Source organism: Equus asinus, chromosome 4, assembly GCF_041296235.1.
Source record: "Equus asinus isolate D_3611 breed Donkey chromosome 4, EquAss-T2T_v2, whole genome shotgun sequence".
In the NCBI taxonomy this organism is placed as follows: Eukaryota; Metazoa; Chordata; class Mammalia; order Perissodactyla; family Equidae; genus Equus; species Equus asinus.
The window spans coordinates 127,970,853-127,989,122 of NC_091793.1; the positions used below are offsets into that span (position 1 = coordinate 127,970,853).

At 40.2% G+C, this 18,270-nt stretch overlaps 1 protein-coding gene and 1 long non-coding RNA gene across 10 annotated transcripts in view; one reads left to right on the forward strand and one right to left on the reverse strand.

The window, feature by feature from the left end:
- LOC139045137 (uncharacterized) overlaps positions 1-8,498 on the reverse strand; it is an 85,511-nt gene extending 77,013 nt beyond the window's left edge. For all 9 annotated transcript variants that reach the window (XR_011502952.1, XR_011502951.1, XR_011502949.1 and 6 more), the window contains exons 1-2: positions 8,248-8,498; positions 6,629-6,722 (exon numbers count right to left, since the gene is read on the reverse strand). This is a non-coding gene — a long non-coding RNA (uncharacterized lncRNA). The remainder of the gene's footprint in view (positions 1-6,628; positions 6,723-8,247) is intronic.
- Positions 8,499-8,620: 122 nt separating this feature from the next.
- NABP1 (nucleic acid binding protein 1) lies at positions 8,621-17,192 on the forward strand. Its single transcript, XM_014837536.3, has 6 exons — positions 8,621-9,226; positions 9,514-9,652; positions 12,349-12,420; positions 14,150-14,225; positions 14,676-14,742; positions 15,826-17,192. Exons 1-6 carry the CDS (start codon positions 9,136-9,138, stop codon positions 15,993-15,995), a joined length of 615 nt encoding a protein of 204 aa, XP_014693022.1. The 5' UTR covers positions 8,621-9,135; the 3' UTR covers positions 15,996-17,192.
- Positions 17,193-18,270: the final 1,078 nt, after the last annotated feature.

Here is an 18,270-nt window from a genome sequence, read left to right on the forward strand (position 1 = left end):
ATCTACCAGCAGCATTTGACACAACAATCACCCCTTCTTCCCAGAAACATTCGATTCACCTGACATCCAGCCCACCACTCTCCTTACTGTGTTCTTCCTGCCTCACTGTTTTTCATGTCTAAAATCTCCCTCCGGATCTTTCCACATCCCCAAAACTGTTCCACTTGCGGTCATCCCCATTTCAGTGAACGACAACTCCATCTTTCCAGTTGCTCAAACCAAAAGTCTGAAAGTCCTGTTTGACTCATTTTCTCATACTCCACTTCCAACCAGACGGTGAACCTGTTGGCTCTATCTTCAAAACAGATCCAGATGCCGATCACATCTTACCCTCACCACGGCTACCACCCTGGTGCAAGCCACCACAATCTCAAGTGGATTAATGCAGTAACCTCCTCACTGATTGTCCTGCTTCCTCCCTGGCTCCTTTTGTTCTCCACTCAGCAGTCAGTGATCCTGTTAAGGCAGATTAGCATGTGGCGTCTTGGCTGAAAACATTCCAACAGATTCCTGTCTCAAAGTAAAAGCCAAAGTCCTCATAGATGATATGCTTCCTCCCCATCCTCATCTTTGTTCTCTCCTTGCTCACTCTGCTTGAGTTACAGCAGCCTTCTTACTGTGCCTGGAAAGAGCCAGTCAGCTTGGGCCTTTTCAATGGCTCCCTCCTCTCCTGTGTCTCTTCACTCAGATATCACCTTCCCTGACTTTCTGCCACCATTCCTGCTAAATCCCTATCCCCTCCCTTGATTCATTTTTCACCTTAGAACTCATCACCCTCTAATATACTATATACTTTTACTTACTTATTTTGTCCGTTGTCTGTCTACTCACATTAGAATGTAAGCTCTATGAACTCAGAGATTTTTGTCTGTATTACTTTTCACTGATGCATCCTGGTGCTGGTACATAGCAGTTGTTCCATAAAGATTTGTTGACTAAATTAATGGATTATGTTTAAGAACTATACAAAGGGCAAGTGGGAATGTAAATCTCTTCAAAATTCCTAAAATGTAATTTGACAATACATATCAGAAGTCTTAACTATATACTCAGTAATTTCACATCCAGAAATTTATCTCAATGCAGGATTTCCCAAGTTATTACAAAGGAAATACTGTTCCAGAGTATTAATAGGCATGTGGAAAACAAAGAAAATAGTCTGAAAAAAAAAACCTCTCCTAACCTGCTGTGGTTCTCAGACTTGACTGCATGTTGTAATTACTGGAGGGTTTTTTTAATATATTGATGCCTGAGTCCCACCTTAAAAGATTCTGATTTAATTGGTTTGGACTGGTTGTTCTTCTTGTCATGCTATTAGTAGCCTATGATGATTATTACTGAGATCCATTAATTCGTTAGGGGCTGTAGGTGGTAATCTTATTCACATCTGTGGGCCTGTTTTTTTCCATATACAAGATGAAGGGGTGAGGGCACTTTTTTTTTTTTTTTGGAGGAAGATTACCCTGAGCTAACTGCTGCCAATCCTGCTCTTTTTGCTGAGGAAGACTGGCCCTGAGGTAACATCCATGCCCATCTTCCTCTACTTTATATGTGGGATGCCTACCACAGCATAGCGTGCCAGGTGGTGCCATGTCTGCATGGGATCCGAACCGGGGAACCCTGGGCCGCCAAAGCAGAACATGCACACTTAACTGCTGCGCCACAGGGCCGGCCCCTAGGGGTGAGAGCACTTTAAGTGGAAGCATGCTTCCAATTGGGACCCCCTATGTTCACATGGGAAATGCTCTCATTTAGGGGTTTGTAGGAAGAATTTGCTGTTTCTTCCTGGTGATTTATTAGTGTATGTATGTGTGTGAAAGTGACGCGGGGTTGGTGAGCCGAGAAGTCGAAAGAAAGATTTCTTAGACTCTTAAGATCTGGCAGTAGTGCTCTTTTATTTAGAGAATAGAATAGCATGGGGACAGGACCCATGGGCAGTCAGAGCTTCTGCTGCCGCCGCTTCTGCTACCCCCGCTGGCATGGGGACAGGGCCCATGGGCAGGCAGAGCCGCTGCTGCTGCCCCCGCTGGCATGGGGACAGGACCCATGGGCAGGCAGAGCTGGTACGTGGGGACAGGACCCACAGGCAGTCAGAGCTCCTGCTGCTGCCCCGAGTTGAGGGTTAGGGCTAATTTTATAAGGCATGGGTATGTGAGTCATTTCTTTACAAGACAAAGGAAAGAACATGAAAAAAAGTTAAAATGGTATCAGTGCAGGTGGGGTCTGGTCGTTGGGTGATCCCATGACTTTTGGACAAGAATCAAATCGGATTAAGTAAAGGTCAGAAGCCACCACCCTAAATCAGTTACATGAGATTGCCAGACAGCAACCAACTTAAGTTCTTGCCTTCCCCATTAAGAGTTTCTAGTGATAAGGTCATCTCTCTTCTTCTTCCTGGTACAGAGAGGGAGGCACCTTTTACAGATAGAGATTTACGTTACAAATGTAAATGTGTCCCAACAAGGGCAAGTTCCATTCCCCAGAGCTTCCCTCCCTGTCCCAGTTTATCAAAAGCAATCAGCCCAAAACAATCCCGATGCCAAAGAGACATATCTTGGGATGGCCAATTTCAGGTCCCTACAAGCTCATACCCCCTTCCTTCACAAACGCAAATGTCTCTCAAAAGGGCAAGCAAAATTCCAGTCCTCGGAGCCTGCTTCTCATCTGCAGTTTTAAAAGTAACCAGCCTAAAAATCCTCATCATAAATCGTTTTAAGATTAGGCAGCCTAAAAATCCTCATCAAAAGGAGAACACATTTGTGAGCTTTATAATGCTCTAAAATAAGAAAAGATATTTACTTTTATTATAGAGAAACTAAGATAAATCAAAATTCCATAAAGAGTCATCGAGCCCTCCACTCCAACATGTGTCAGATGTGATGTTAGGGCGAACTGTCACATACTTCTTGTAGGGCCAATTAGAGCAAGTTAAGGAACAGGACAGCTGATTTTTAAACTATTTGTTTGTTTACTTTTACATATGTATTAGTCAATTTGGGCTGCTATAACAGAACACCATAAACTGGGTGGCTCATAAACAGCAAAAATTGAGAAATATATATCCTTCACAGTTCTGGAGGCTGAGAAGTCCAAGATTAAGGCACTGGCAGATTCAGTGTCTGGTGAGAGCCCACTTCCTGGTTCACAGATGTCCATCTTTGTGCTGTCCTCCACGGTGGAAGGGGTGAGGGAACTCCCTGGGGTCTCTTTCACAAGGGCATTAATCCCATTCAGGACGGCTCTGCCTTCACAGCTAATCACCTCTCAGAGGTCCCACCTCCAAATACCAACACATTGGGGATTAGATTTTAACGTATGAATTTTGGGCGGTCAGAAACATTTGTCTATAGCAACATCGGACACTGGGAAACATCAGCAAACAGTAGCAAGTAACTCTTGTTGAAGCATCCAGACCTACAGTATGAAAAAGACTTCTGATCCTACAGAAGCCTTCTCATGCTCTCTGTACACGTGATTTGTAGCATTCTCTACAATATCCCTTTAAGTATGAGGACTATGACATATACTCCTATTAGATAAATCTTCTACTAATAAAGAAACAATTTTATTAGTTTTGAGTTAGTTCAGTTGCCAATAATATTTTGTTTTTTCAGTTGAATAAACAAATTCAGGCAGCTATTTACACATATGGTGCATTTGAAAAAAAACTTAAGAACACAGGAGCCGAGGATCTTAACAAGATAATGTAGCTGAGTTGAATCAACTCATTTAGGGGTACCTATCTTCCCAAGGGAAACCACACAGTTGTTCCTCACAAGCAGACTGAGCTGTCCCCACACAATTAGACACGGGACATCAGATCAGATGTTACTGCACTTACCAGCGTGAACTACAAACCTTCAAAAAGTCCAGTTACTCACTTAGATAACCAAAGAAATGCACTTTTTAGGACAAATAACCTGTTTTGGAGAAAGAGTTACTGCACGAAACAGACAGTTGGTTTTAAACCCCAGCTTCATAACTTACTATAAAATGAGAAAATTCACTTTGCACATATTAATTATTGAGTAATATATTAATAAGTACAAACTGTTTATAAGTGTAAAATGCCTGGCACAGAGCAAATGTTCAATGTGCGTTAGCATTCATCATTATAGGGATGATTTGTGGGCTATTGATGAGGATCACGGCTGCCCCAGGGAGAGAAGCCCAAGGTATCCTGCCCTACATGCTGATCTGTATCACCCTCTGGAAGCATAGGATGTCCTGACTTAATCCAGTCTGATTGTTATCTAAAGTTATAGGACCACCCAATAACCAGACCCCAACTGCACTGATACCATTTTAACGATTTTTTTCCTGATCTTTCCTTTGTCTCGTAAAAAAATAACTCAGATACCTATGCCTTATAAATTTAGCTCTAACCCTCAACACATTGCAGCTCTTACTGCCCATGGGTCCTGTCCCTATGCCCATGCCAGAAGCTCTTCACTGCCTATGGGTCCTGTCCCCATGCTACTCCAGGCTATTCTTGGAATAAAAAAGCACTACTGCCAGATCTTGAGAGTCCAAGAAATCTTTCTTTCAACTCTCAACTCACCGAGCCTGCATCAGCTATTGTTGCAAATATTACTAAATATTACTTATGAGTCTTTTGGTTAAATCTTTTTAAGAAGATTAAGAAAAGTTTTTTTTTCTGACCTTGCCAATTATGCTACAAAGTAGATTACCTCTGTAATGTGAGAACACTGTAGTTCTTGTTAATTTTTTTTATTGTGTCACCACACAAAACATCTAGTATCAAACAGTACTTGACCAGCAGTTTTATGGATGTTGCAAAAATTTTAAATAGATGGATAGTGCAAAGAAAGTGAAAATGACCTTTGTGATGCCAGAAACCAGGACCTGGAGTGAGCATGGATGGGTAGAGGGAGGCAGGCAAAATTGACAGGAAAACCTTTATCAGTGAGGACCCAGATAACTGGAACCTTATGAATGCCCTCTGTATTGTACTGGATCTTACTAAGCAAGATCTTCTCTTTGGTTTTTAAATTTTTTTTCCTGCTTTTTCTCCCCAAATCCCTCCAGTACATAGTTGTATATTTTAGTTGTGGGTCCTTCTAGTTGTGGCATGTGAGATGCCTCCGCAGTGTGGCCTAACGAGTGGCGCCACGTCTGCACCCAGGATCCAAACCGGCGAAACCCTGGGCCACCGAAGCAGAGCAGCGAACCCAATCACTTGGCCATGGGGCCAGCCCCAGCAAGATCTTCTTTACATGGAAGTAGTGGTGTTGAGGTTCTGAGCATGAACCTCTCATCATCTCAAAAAAGGTTTATGTTTGGGCTATGAAAATGAGGAAGGCCTGAAGAGCAACAGTCTTAGAAGGAAGAAAACCATGAAGCAATCTTGTGAATATAGTAAAGAATCAGATATATAATCATTAGGACCTAACTGGCTGGGCAGAGTGATGGATCTCTGCTTATTTCACTGAATGGTCATATCAGAAAAGATTATCTGGGTGGCAACAGTCATCCTAGGCATCCCTTTTCTCTTTGCATTAACCACCAGCCTTGAGGAGTGATTTGGGGGTAGTGGAAATCGACTGGCCTTGTTTGAAGATTTCTGCATTGCCCATGCCATCTTGTTTCTCAAGGCTGTCTTTACTTTTGGTGAATGAGAAAGCACTTGGTTGCCATTTCCTTTCTGAGAACTGTTGAGTTGGCAGGGGAGGAAGTAAATGTTTGCCTGAGTTCTATCCTCTGGGGGAAGGGCAGGGCTGGGCTGCTCCTCTGAGCACCAGCTTCTGCTTTCGTGGGGCTTGGTTCCTACGTGTCTGGTTCCTCTTTATAAATGTCAATGAAATTGGTCTGAGCAGCCCTACCTAATCCCCTTTCTGGGAACAAATGACGGAGGGGGCAGGGAGTGGCTAACTTTCTTTACCCAAACTCTTGGCCACAACTTTCCTAAATATTCTTAACTGGTTTCCTGTCTATTGCTAATCTTTTAAAGATCTGGTTAAATCTTCTAAGAAAAAAAAAAGGTCTGATTTAATACTGCTTCTGTGAGAATGTCGTTTGCCTATGTTGAAGAATATAGCTCTGAGGAAAATCCAACTGAAGCATCAAGGTCTGTTAGATAGTGAATCAGAGCTTCTGATCTGCATTTAGGAGTCTTTGGGAGCCCTGAGGTTGGATGTGGTTCTGCCCTTAACTGACATGTTTCATCATTTGTTTTATTTGATGTTGAAATAATGCTTATAATATTATTTTACACCATTTTCCAGCATTACATCACTGTCTTTGGCATTCTGGGCCTTATTTATCCATGAAATGGAAGCTTCTGCCTTCTTAAGAATGTCTTGACTCTCCTGCTAATGGTATGATTGCCTTTGAAACTCTTTTCTCTGGCTGTAATATATCTATGCTGCTTGTTTGCAGATGTTTGGGAAGCGGTGGTTGATCTCAAAATATTCATAAAGAATCCAGGAAAAATGAAGGCTTCTGCCATGCAAATTCTCTGACACTGTTCTCAACATTTCTGTTACCATCACTAATAGTTAATTGGATGATTCTTTAAAGCCCTACAGATATATCTTGCTGATAATACTTCTTTAGTCTGTTTTTGACCCTTATAATTCTACCACTGCAATTTAAGTCTAAAAATTACCTTTAGGCTGGACGGCTCTGGGGTCCAGATTGCCTAGATTTAAAACACAGGCTGGCCATTCTTTAGCTATGAGGTCTCTGGTGAGTTTCGTCATCTGCAAAATGGAGATAAAAATACTAGTCACCACATAGGACTGATGAAAGGACTAAGCCATCATAGCTTAAGCTATTGTTTTTCTTTTCTTTAATAGTAGAAAATAGGAGAGAATATTTATTGAGCATCTACTATTCGCTAGGTACTGGTTGGACAACTTATTTATGAGCCCCTGTAATCCTCTGTGACGTAGGCCTCCTTTTATTTCCCAGATGATTAAATTATGAGTAGGAAGCTTAATCAATTGTCCTAAAGGTCACCCAACTAGTAAATAGTTTGAGCTCAGCTATGCTTCTAACCACATGCCCTTTTCACTACACGACATAAAGAAAACTTTATTCATCTTTTTTCCCCCCAGGTTATGTTACAGGGTTTCTCACTGCTGTGATATGATTTCTTTGGATGTATAAAAATAAGTGCATGATCTGACAGCTCTTGAAGAGACATAGAGGAAACAAATGCATGATACTAAGTGAAAGAAGTCAATCTGAAAAGGTTACATACTAACTCCAACTAAATGACATTCTGGAAAAGTCAAAACTATGGCGACAGTAAAAAGATGAGTGGTTGCCAGGGGTTAGAGGAGAAGGATGAATAGGTGGAACACAGCAGATTTTTAGGGCAGTGAAACTATTCTGTATACTATAATGGTGGATACATATCATTATATATTTGTCTAAATCCATAAAATGTATAACACCAAGAGTGAACCCTAAGGTAAACTATGGACTTTGGGTCATAATGATGTGTTAATGAAGGTTCACCAACTGTAACAATGTACCACTCTGGTGGGGGATATTGGTAATGGGGGAGGCTATGCTTGCATGGGGGTAGAGAGTATACGGGAAATCTCTGGACCCTCCTCTAAATCTTGCTGTCAACCTAAAACTACTCTAAAATATAGTCTATAGTTCACGGGCTTCACATTGGCTGCTCAAAGTTTCCCCGGTTTGGACCCTGGGCGCCCACAAGGCACCACTCATCAGGCCATGCTGAGGCAGCATCCCACACAGCACAACCAGAGGCACTCACAACTAGAATATACAACTAGGTACTGGGGGGCTTTCGTGAGAAGCAGCAAAAAAAAAAAGACAGCCAACAGTTGTTAGCTCAGGTGCCAATCTTTAAAGTCTATATAAAAAAAACAAGTGTAGAGAAGCAAAGCAAAATGGGTAAGGGGTAAGGAAAAATAAGAAGTCTGCCAAGGACCTTCACTACTTGTGTATCTGCGTAGTATTATAGGATGAAAAGTGCAAGACCAGGTCGGACGACCAGTGTTGAAGGCCTGCTTGCTCACAAGTTTCTGGGTGACCTTCGACAAACTACCTCACCTTTCTGGACCTCAATTTAAATATGATTAAAATCCGGCGGTTGAACCGATCTCTAAGTTCCCTGCGGGGCCTAAAATTCCAGCCTTGCACCACGGACCAACCCATGCCTGGTTTTCGCCTCCGTCCCCCTCCCCCCGCCCCCAGCCACCCTTGCCTGAGTCTTGTTCTTAGCCGGCTGCACATTTTTTAACATACCCACTGGGTCCTAAACACAGCACCTGTTCCCTGCGACCGTGGGACAAAGGACAAGGGTGGAAGACTGAACCCTGAGGGAAAGAACGCAAGGAAACCCCGAAGCTAGACAGCCGGGAGGAAATGCCGGCAAAGGAAGCTGCACGGCAAAGAGGACGCTGCGCCGCGGCGGCGGAAGCGGGAGGCGGCGGGGCGGGGCCGAGCGCCCATTGGAAGGCTGAGGGGGCGGGGTCCGCTCTGACAGCCCCGGGGAGGAGCGAGGGAGGCTGCGGGCACGTCGCCCGCCCATTCCCGCCCATTCCCGCCCCTTCGCTTCCCCTGCCCCGGGCCTGGAGGGCGGGGCGGCGGGCGTGCCGACGCCGCGTGACGTCACAAGGGGCGGGGCGTCTCGGGGGTGCAGCCGACGCGCGGGCGCGTTCGGCAGTCGCTGTTTGGGACTGGGCGCGCGAGTGCTCAGTCCGCGCTCTCCATTTGCTGTCACAGCCCGTCCCTTCCCGGAGCCCCGGTCACAGTGGGCGCGCGCTCGTGTGTGTGAACGGGACTCAGGGCAGAGGCGTCTCCTCGCTGCCTTTTTTTTTCTTCCTTTCTGCAAAGAAGGGGGCAGCTCGCACGCTTGTCTTCCTGTCGCCCTGTGGCGAGTGGGGTTGGTGTGCGGAGCGGTTCGTCTTTTTTCTTTTAAACTTGCGAGCGCTTTTTTCTTTTTCTTTTTTTTTTTTTCAGGCTCAGTGCCGTCTGAGCTAGTTTCCTCCGTCCCTGACTACTGCTTTCTGTCCCTTCTCCTGCTCCCCCCGCCCAAGGTCGCCCCTCCGCCCTCGCCCCTGACCCGGGAGGGTGGGAAGCTTTGTCCCGCTCCCTGCCCATCCGCGTCTCCGCAGCCGCACCTGCCTCAATATGAATGGGGTCAACGACCCACTTCTTTTTATAAAAGATATTAAGCCCGGATTGAAAAACTTAAATGTCGTCTTTATTGTCCTGGAGATAGGTAAGTGGGGTCCGCAGCCCAGCCCGCAAGCCCCGTGCGTCCCGGGGCGGGAGGGAGGGGCGCGGCCGCCGCGAGCCGGGGGCTCCCCTCACCCGCCCTCCCTTCCCCCATCCACGTGGCCCGGGGCCCCCGCTGGGGCTCGGATCCTACCTGCGGCGAGAAGCCGGGGCTCGACCTCTTCCCAGCTTAAAGATGCAGTGGTCCCGGAGGAGCAGTTAGAGAGCCTTTCTGGAAGTCCTCGTTATCTAATACACCCCTCCCCCCTTTTGATTTTTAAATCCTCACAGGACGCGTGACCAAAACCAAAGACGGCCATGAAGTGAGATCATGCAAAGTAGCAGATAAAACGGGCAGCATCACTATTTCCGTGTGGGATGAAATCGGAGGTCTTATACAGCCAGGGGATATTATTCGGTTGACCAGAGGGTAGGTGTGCCTAAAAGGTGGGGGGCGGAGGGAGGAGAGTGCTGCCTGCATCGGTAGCAGGGCTGCGGAATCGGAGTTGGTTGATGCCGTGATCTTGGCAAGCTCGGAAATTTCGTATTTTTTCTGTGGACCACTCCGAGGAGTTTTGAACCCCTTAGATGTTAGCTGTGGATGGTCCACAGGGTTCGGATGTAACACCGTCGCCTTCAAAGCAATCAGTTTCAGCCCGAAATCTAACCATCCCCACGCCCACCAGTTCACAGGTTAAGGATTTTTTTAAATACTGTCCTGAGATTATTGAGTCTTTTTGGTAGATTGATACGATTAACAAAGTCAATACTTTATCTTTCTCATAAGTTATTTAATGTAGTTGTCACTTAGTTTTTTTCCAACCTTCTCCCCTTTTTAATGGCTTTTGAAATCTTGCCAATATTTTACCTGTACTTTTTAAATTTAGATGGTGTGGACATAAATTAAGATCGTAGTTGGAGAATTTAGCAGACTTTGTGGCATGTCGAATTTGTACGTGGAGGTAAAAGTTAAGAGGAAAGTTTACAATATCTGGAAGGCACATTCTCAAAAATCATTTCTTGTGCCTACTGCTGTAAGGTCATTGTTGTACAAAAATCAGAATGATGTGCAGAAAATGTTTGGCAGAAAGACATCTATGATCCCTCCATCCAAGAGAGTCACTTGGCACATTGGCTTTAAAAAATTATTTAGCACAATCTCTTTTTGGGTTGGTAATCAGATTGCCTTTAAAAATTTACCAAATCTTTTATCTTAGGAAGATAAAAAGCCAGAAAAAGGGTCTTGAAAATAGATTTGGGGAACATTGGTGATCAATAGAATTGTAATAATTTATTGGTCATAAATATAGGAAGAGCAGGTGGAGATTGATGTTGGCATAGTAAATAGAATCTCAGAGAAGTGTTGGATCACTCTGTAGGAGTTTGGAGCCCTTCGATATCATCTGACAGATCTTACAACATCTTCAGGAAGTGAGGCAGAGTTTCATCAAAGAAGGAAGTGAGAGTCAGGACTTAGACATTTTATTCTCGAACACTGACTCATTAGGACACTAATTGCGTCTTAAACTTCCACAAAAGAGAATTCTTACCTGAGAGGGTGTGGTGAGGATTAGCATGATTAAAGTTTTTTGGGTCTCTCATCCAATAATTAAAAGTATTCTAACAACTAGAAGGACCCACAACTAAAAAACTATACAACTATATACTGGGGGGGTTGGGGGAGAAAAAGCAGAAAAAAAAATACTCTATACACTGTAAAAGTCATCTCCTTTCAAATGTTTTATATTCTGTAGTCACAGAAAATACCTAGATATGTCCATCAAAAAAACTGTGGAAAAACTGAGTTTATTTGCTTTATAGTATCTGTAGAACTTTAAGAGTACAAATACCAAGAAGTACAATTTAAAGGAAAATTCAAAACTAGAGAAACTCTACTATTTCCTAACTTAAGTATGACCTTGAAGTTATTATACTTCTTCAACTTCTGTAAAATGGGAATGATTATACCTTACTTACTAAAATAACACATCCAGCTTGGAGTCTGGTGCATTTAAGGCCCTTAAATTCTAGTTGAATCTAAGAAAAGTCGCTTTTGAAGAAAGGCATACATCTAAATAATGGTAATTTGAATATTGGTATATTTATCAGAAAACCCTGCGAATATTGATCTCATTCCTGAAACAAGTGAAAGTTAAATTTTTTAATTGTAACTTCAAATTTTTTCTCAATAGGCATTAATTCTTACTTTAATAAAGTGAAACATTAATGCACTGTCTCCTGAGTCACTTTCTATATAACATAACAGAGTGGTGAATGGAGTCTTTAGTAAATAAACGTTAGTAAGTGAAGAGAAATATATAATGTGGAACTAGCACGTTTTTATTAATCTATATTAAAAAGATGAGCTGTCAACATAAACAATATTTAGTTATAATTTATCATTCTAAGTTACCACAGTAGTTGTATAAAGAATGAATGAAAACCAAACCTTGGACTGATTTTATCATATTGATTAATTTACATTTTTCTTAGATTTGTGTGTAGGATTATTTTATGATGCTGTCTGCATTCAGAATTTTTTGGGGTAAACAATTGTTCAGCTGGGGTGGTGCTAAAAATTGGAAATTGGAAAGGCAGATAGGTGATAGATTTTCGACCTTAGTTTTTTTAGCACCTTGATTAACTTTTAACACATTTTCAGTAGCTTGGGAACCCTATGTCTTTTATGGAGGCAAAGGATACACTATTATATCAATATCTGACTAGACTGAGTAAATGAGTATAAAAGTAAACACTAGGTTGTTGATTTCGTATATTCTGTGATTGAAAAATAATTTCTGCTTGAATCTGCAATTGAAAGTTCCCTTGTTAATTGACTAAAGATGTGATCTTTGGGGTATAACAATGCTTGCTTTGCAAAAAGACTTCTAGGTTAGTTATAGTTTAGATAATTATGTCAAAATTTGTCAGTAGAATTTTGTGTTATTCCTTACTAAGTAACAAGTTAATCAAAATTAGATTCATTGTATTTGATTTGCTCTGGTGGACAGAGGGTCTGATGTCCACTCGCACTCCATTACAAAAAATATAGTAGAAAGATTTACTTGATTTAAGTAGAAGGAAATGTGCAGATTTCTACAAAACTGATATTTCTTTGCTTTCTAGGTATGCATCCATGTGGAAAGGATGTCTGACACTTTATACTGGGAGGGGTGGTGAGCTTCAAAAAATTGGGGAGTAAGTATTAAAATGCATTTCATGTAGTTGAGTAAATTGCAATATAATATCTATAGAATGACTGGTAGGTATAAAATGTCAGCCTATTCCTTGGCTTTGTTTGACTGGTAAACTGAATGACCTCAGCAGCTTAACTGTAAAAATAACTTTGCATGTATGTACTAGTTTAATAGCTATCAGTACTGTTTCCTGTAGTTGAGAATGTCAGTTTTTCCTGGCAAAGGGCATTAAGAAGATGCACTTGAGACAAACTCCAGTGGGATCATTTCTGTCAGCTTTGAAAACATGCATCTTTCAGGTGTGACGAGTGCCATTTGAAGTAGTTTCTGTCTTCTAGTGAATGGCCAAATTTAGAAGCTAAGTATGGGTTTCAGGCCATAAGTTTAAATTTTCTTTTTCTCTGTTTATGGATGAATATGTACTACTCGTGGTAAAAGGACTTGCAGCAGTGAAAATTGAAGTCCTGTATTTATCCACAGTCTAGGTACCGTACAGGCAGCCGCAATGCGAGCTTCCATATACTACTATCCTGGTAATCTCCACCCTGACTTGGAGGAGCCATCCTCTCTAGGGGTGTAAAGGTAATTCAGCCTCCATGCCGGCCTAGACGTGTGGGATGTACTCATAAAGTGTGGTATAGTGGTGCGCCAAATCATTAGACTGTTCTATTTGGTTAATGCTCAGACATCTGCTTAATACCCGTGAAATTGGAGGATATTTAAAGAGAGAAGCTACAAACAGCACCAAAAAAAAAAAAAAAAAAGAAAGACAAGAAAACTTTTTTCTCTTTTCCACACTGCAGAGATAAGATACTTTGTTTGGAAAAAATAAGCAATCTTGCTAGCTTTTAAAGATAAAGATCAGAAACTGGTAACACTTTGCCTTTGCTGGGAGGAAAATTAGGATTCACTTATGTTTGTATTTAGAATGGCATTAGAGCAATGTGTCATGAAAGGTTTTAGTGTCAATATTACAGAAAGATGTAGGATGTTGTTTCCACCTTCATGTGCAGAGAAGTATTTATAATAATGGAGATCAGTTATGTGAAGAACCACTGGAGGTCACTCAATTCTTGGTGACTTGACTTTGTCAGAATTAGTCTGGTATTTACCTGAACTTGTTCTAATTTCTTATTTGTGGGGTGAGGAGCTAAGAAAATGCTTGCATGTAGTGTTAGTATACTCCATAGTTAACGTAAAGAAGCACTGGGATAAACTGTTGTCTTGATAGCCAGTTGTTTTTATTCAGTCCTGCAGAACCTCCTCTTAACCTTGAATGATTATCTTTGCAGATTCACAGTGATTGGTCAAAAGAGAGGGACTGGATGAGAGTGTGTGAATGGATCAGTGCAAATCCATCACCACTGCGGGGGAAAAACCCTCTGGAATCCTAAACATGGTTCAGTGGCGTCAGCCTGTGTGGAAAAACAGGACAAAGATGTGTTTCTGTGTCCTCAGTCTTTGACATGGTTTAGTTTTTTGCAGTACAGAAGAATTAAAATACAAAATAGAATGCTCATACATTGTGGGCAATCAAATATTTGTTGTTTTTATGGAACATAAGCATTTAGGAAGTTTTTGTTGTAAATGAAGAGTGATTTAGTGTGTTCCTTTTTAGTTAATTCATTTGACACCTAAATTCTTCATTCCTATATGTTATGCATGTTATATAAAGAGAGCTGATTACTTTATTTCAGAAGTCATTTAAGTTGTCCTTTATTTTCCTTTAGATTTTGTATGGTTTATTCAGAAGTGCCAAATTTCAGTGAACCCAACCCAGATTATCGAGGACAACAGAGCAAAGGGGTAATTAATCCAAATGTATAGTCTGTTTCTATGATGAGGCTTATTTTGGTTGTGTATTGTAAGTCTATGGCTAGCTTACTGACCCTCTTATACCCAGAGTATAATGAAGACAATCTTAAAAAAAACTTTTAAAGTCATTTCTATTCTATAGTTTTGTGAGTCTGTATATGTGTCTGTATTATCATAAATATATGTGCCGTTTAACACTTTGAGGAGTGGGGAGTGATAATCAGGAAATGCAACAAGAAGTAACAGAAGCTGTGAAAGCTTTGGAAAGTATTCCTGAATATTTTAACATTGAATGGAGCTGGATAAATCTTTAAAAAATTTGTTGGAAAAAACCCTTAAAAATTTAGAAAAAATGAATGAGTACAACAACGTTATTATAATAATATAAATGTGTGGTATTTTTGAATCTTCATTTGGTTACATTAAAAAAATTTTTTTTAGGCACACAGTGAACAGAAGAATAATTCCATGAATAATAATGTGGGTACAGGTACCTTTGGACCAGTAGGTAAGATATGTATTTTTTTTTTTGCGTGTTTGTGATCAGGTGTAAGAATTAAGAGAAAATATAAAAGATTTAGAGGAAGAAATTGTCTTTAGGCGTAAATTAGTACTAAAAGGGAACTAACTAGTAAACAGGGAATTCCCAAGTAACTGATTCTCTAGAAAGCAGATACCCTCTTAAGCTAATTTATTGAGCACATTCTATATTTAAACATTTGGGCCAGGATACAGTGGTGAACATTGGCTAATAATTAAGAAGTTTACATTTTAGTGGTACATCGTGGTATTTTTCCACTGATTTTTTATAAAATTTCTGTCATCTATTGATTATTTATAGTAGATGCAGAATTATTGGTTATTTTCCATACACTGAAAGCCCTTTATCTTCAGATTAATAGCTCACCTTAATTTTTCATGTGCTGATAGCTGCCTCTTTAATAGATTAGCCTTTACTCCTCCAATACCCAAGTGTCATGTTAATGGTTCTCACAGCCATGCTAAAGGTCTTTTGAAGTCTTTATTTAAGAATAAATAAGACTGAGGAAATAAAAAAGTCTCAGGAAAAGTCCTTTGGGATTGGAGTTCATTAGGGTGGCCGAAGTTTTATTTGACCTAATGGCTGCATGTTTTGGTACAGCTGGTGATCATCATGTTGTGGGGAACTTTGCTGTCTTTTTTTTTTTAAAGAGTTGGAATTACATTGTCTCTTTTGAGACATTATTAACCGTATTTGCACCAAATGCCAGTACTCATCCACCATTCTGCCCCTTCTCTTTTTCCCTTATAACATAGGCAGTGCGTTACCTATGCTTTTTTCCCCTATTCTACTGATTTCTCATTTTGCTGCCCAAATTGCTCTTTTTTCTCCTCTCTGTTAATATAACATCAAGTTAATATATTTACGGTAATTATATGTTTGGAAAAACCTAGAACTCACGTTGAGTTTTTCCAGTTGTTTGAAAATAAAGGTGTTTGTTTTCCCTACTATTAGTTGTAAGCATTAAGAGCATGTGTTAGAACTTCCAATATATGTACCTCTATAGATCAGTATCTGAACATGATACTGAATTTTTGTGTTCTTTTTTAGGAAACGGGGTTCACACTGGCCCAGAATCAAGGGGATGCCAGTTCTCATATGCTGGTAGAAGCAATGGCCGAGGACCTGTAAATCCACAGCTACCAGGAACAGCTAATAATCAAACAGTCATGACCACAATAAGTAATGGCAGGGACCCTCGGAGAGCCTTTAAAAGATGACCTATGCCAAATAGTCACATGTAGTTTTTAAACTACGTGCCCTACTTGAACACATATTGCACTTTTATTTATTGTTAACTGTGAAAACTATGTCCTTATCGGTTTTCCTTTACGTTTTTGGTTTGTTAATCAGAGTGGGTTTTTTTAATAGCAGAACTCTTAGGCTGCTCAAGTCTCCTATTGAAGAATGGGAGCACACTGAAAAGTAGGGGCATTTGTTTTTAGAGCAAAAAGATCTTTGGATATCCTCTAAAATATCTGCACCCATTTCATGGGTGAGTTACTTTAAGACATCAGCATTATAGCCTCTATGAGTCTATCTTCTGTATACATTTTGTAATATTTAAAATAAGGCTTAGTGGGAGTTGTTCTGTTGTGTTAAATTCAGATATTGCCAACTAAAGCAATAACCACCAAAAAAATGAAAACTCAGTCAAGGTTAATAGCAATTTTTGAGTGTTTGTGACTCCAGGAAAGATTGACTTTTTCATTGAGTGACTGCCATTAATATTTTCCAAGGACTGAATCATCCTCAATTCTTGTTTTATTACCAAAAAACGTGTTCTTTATCAGAATTATGAAAAGAAAGTGCTCTGTATTATAATGAGTAATTTTTTAAAACCTATATTTATTTTAGGGTAGTCCTATTAATATTTGTTGTCACTTTGTGCATTACCCTGAGGGAAAGTTTAAAAAGGAGGCCTTGAATATTTATTTTTGGAAGTACCGTGTCAAATATTAAAGTATAATTAGAGGGAATTTTAAAGTCATAATAAACATTGATTTAATTATTTTTAAAAATTGTAGATAAACATTATAGTGAAGGCAATTCAAATTGAATTCATGTAGAAATATGCAGTCTTAAGTTATAGGGTCCTAGATACTTGCAGAAACTCAGCCTGGAGTGAAAATCCTAGGCACTTAAACTTTATTTGAGGTGCGTGTGAGTGCATGTAGATTGTCAAATTTCTGAACACAATTCACAAAGCCTTATCTGCAAAAGTTAAGAAATGGCTCTCTCAAAGAAGCGAATACAGCTTTATTCAGAAATGTAAACGTAGAATTTACTTATGTGTTGTAAATGGTCCCCAGTTCCACTTTTTACTGTAGGGTGGATAACTGGTGAAGTTTTCCTCTGTTAGAATTCAACTCTTCTTCATATTCTCTCTTGAATAAAATTGCATTCGTGTTAACCGACCTACCTTATTTTTGCTCTTTCAGTGATTCACAGTGGAGAGCCAGGACATTTGCCTGTAGTTGTCATGACGACTTCAGCCTGGCGACTACTTAGCTGTATTTGTCGCTTTGTCTTTTTTCCTCACCTTAAATCACAAAATAATTTAAGTAGACTCTGTTTTCTGAAAACTGCATAGCATTTGAATATAAAAATTTGTGCCAGATTATTTATCTGCTTTAATTCAGTGTATCTAACAAGATTTCAGTATATGCTGCGTATTAGGCACTGTGTGCAGAGTGTTAAGGGGCAGACGAGATAATGAATAATCTTAAGGAGTGATAATGAATAATCTTTAGGAGCTTGTTTATGCCTTATAGTACTTTGGTAATGGAGTTTATGTATTCTAGAAAGAAGTTTTCTCTTTATTCATACACTGATGATTATGATTAATTTGACCTTGTGACTAATAGTTTCTTAAGATGTTCACAAAATTACAGATATTTGGAGTAAAAAGAAATGCTACAAATTAGTTTATAATTTTTTATTTTAAATTTAAGTAGAGATTGGAGCAGTAACACTAAGTTATTTGTGAGAATATAACGTTAAAAGTGATTTTGAAAGAAAGAATTTTGGAGTTTTTGAAAACCAAAATGTGGGGCATGGGTTGCTGAACTTCCAATCCTGGCCTCATTATCTCACCTGTGGTGCTGGGCAAGTCATTACATTGAAATCTCCGTAAGCCTTAGGTCTCAGAACTATGAAAAACAAGTAAGTAACAGTACCCATTTGTGGAATTATTGAAGATTTTCCATGTAAGTGATTTCTGGCACATAAGCAGTCAGATGTTTGTTGTCTAATCATAGCTCAGTAGTAGAAGAAAATGCAGGTCAGGTGTGGAGGTATTGTTACCTTTAACATCTTGTGATAAATAAGGAAAGACCTAAGCGTTTACTTTTGTAATGGACACTTGCCTCAGTAATTTAACTTCGTTGTTCTGTATTCTTTATCATTTGTTAACAGATGTCTTTTTTCTTAAGGGAAGCCTCCAAAACCAAAGCAAAGTGGGTTACAGTCCATAATGAGTATTTGCCTTCGCAG

Coding starts and splice junctions, on each gene's coding strand:
- NABP1 (XM_014837536.3), top strand. CDS start 9,136: ATGAATGGGGTCAACGACCCACTTCTTTTTATAAAAGATATTAAGCCC. Junction 9,227..9,513: donor CTTTATTGTCCTGGAGATAG/GTAAGTGGGGTC, acceptor AAATCCTCACAG/GACGCGTGACCAAAACCAAA. Junction 12,421..14,149: donor GAGCTTCAAAAAATTGGGGA/GTAAGTATTAAA, acceptor ATTTTCCTTTAG/ATTTTGTATGGTTTATTCAG.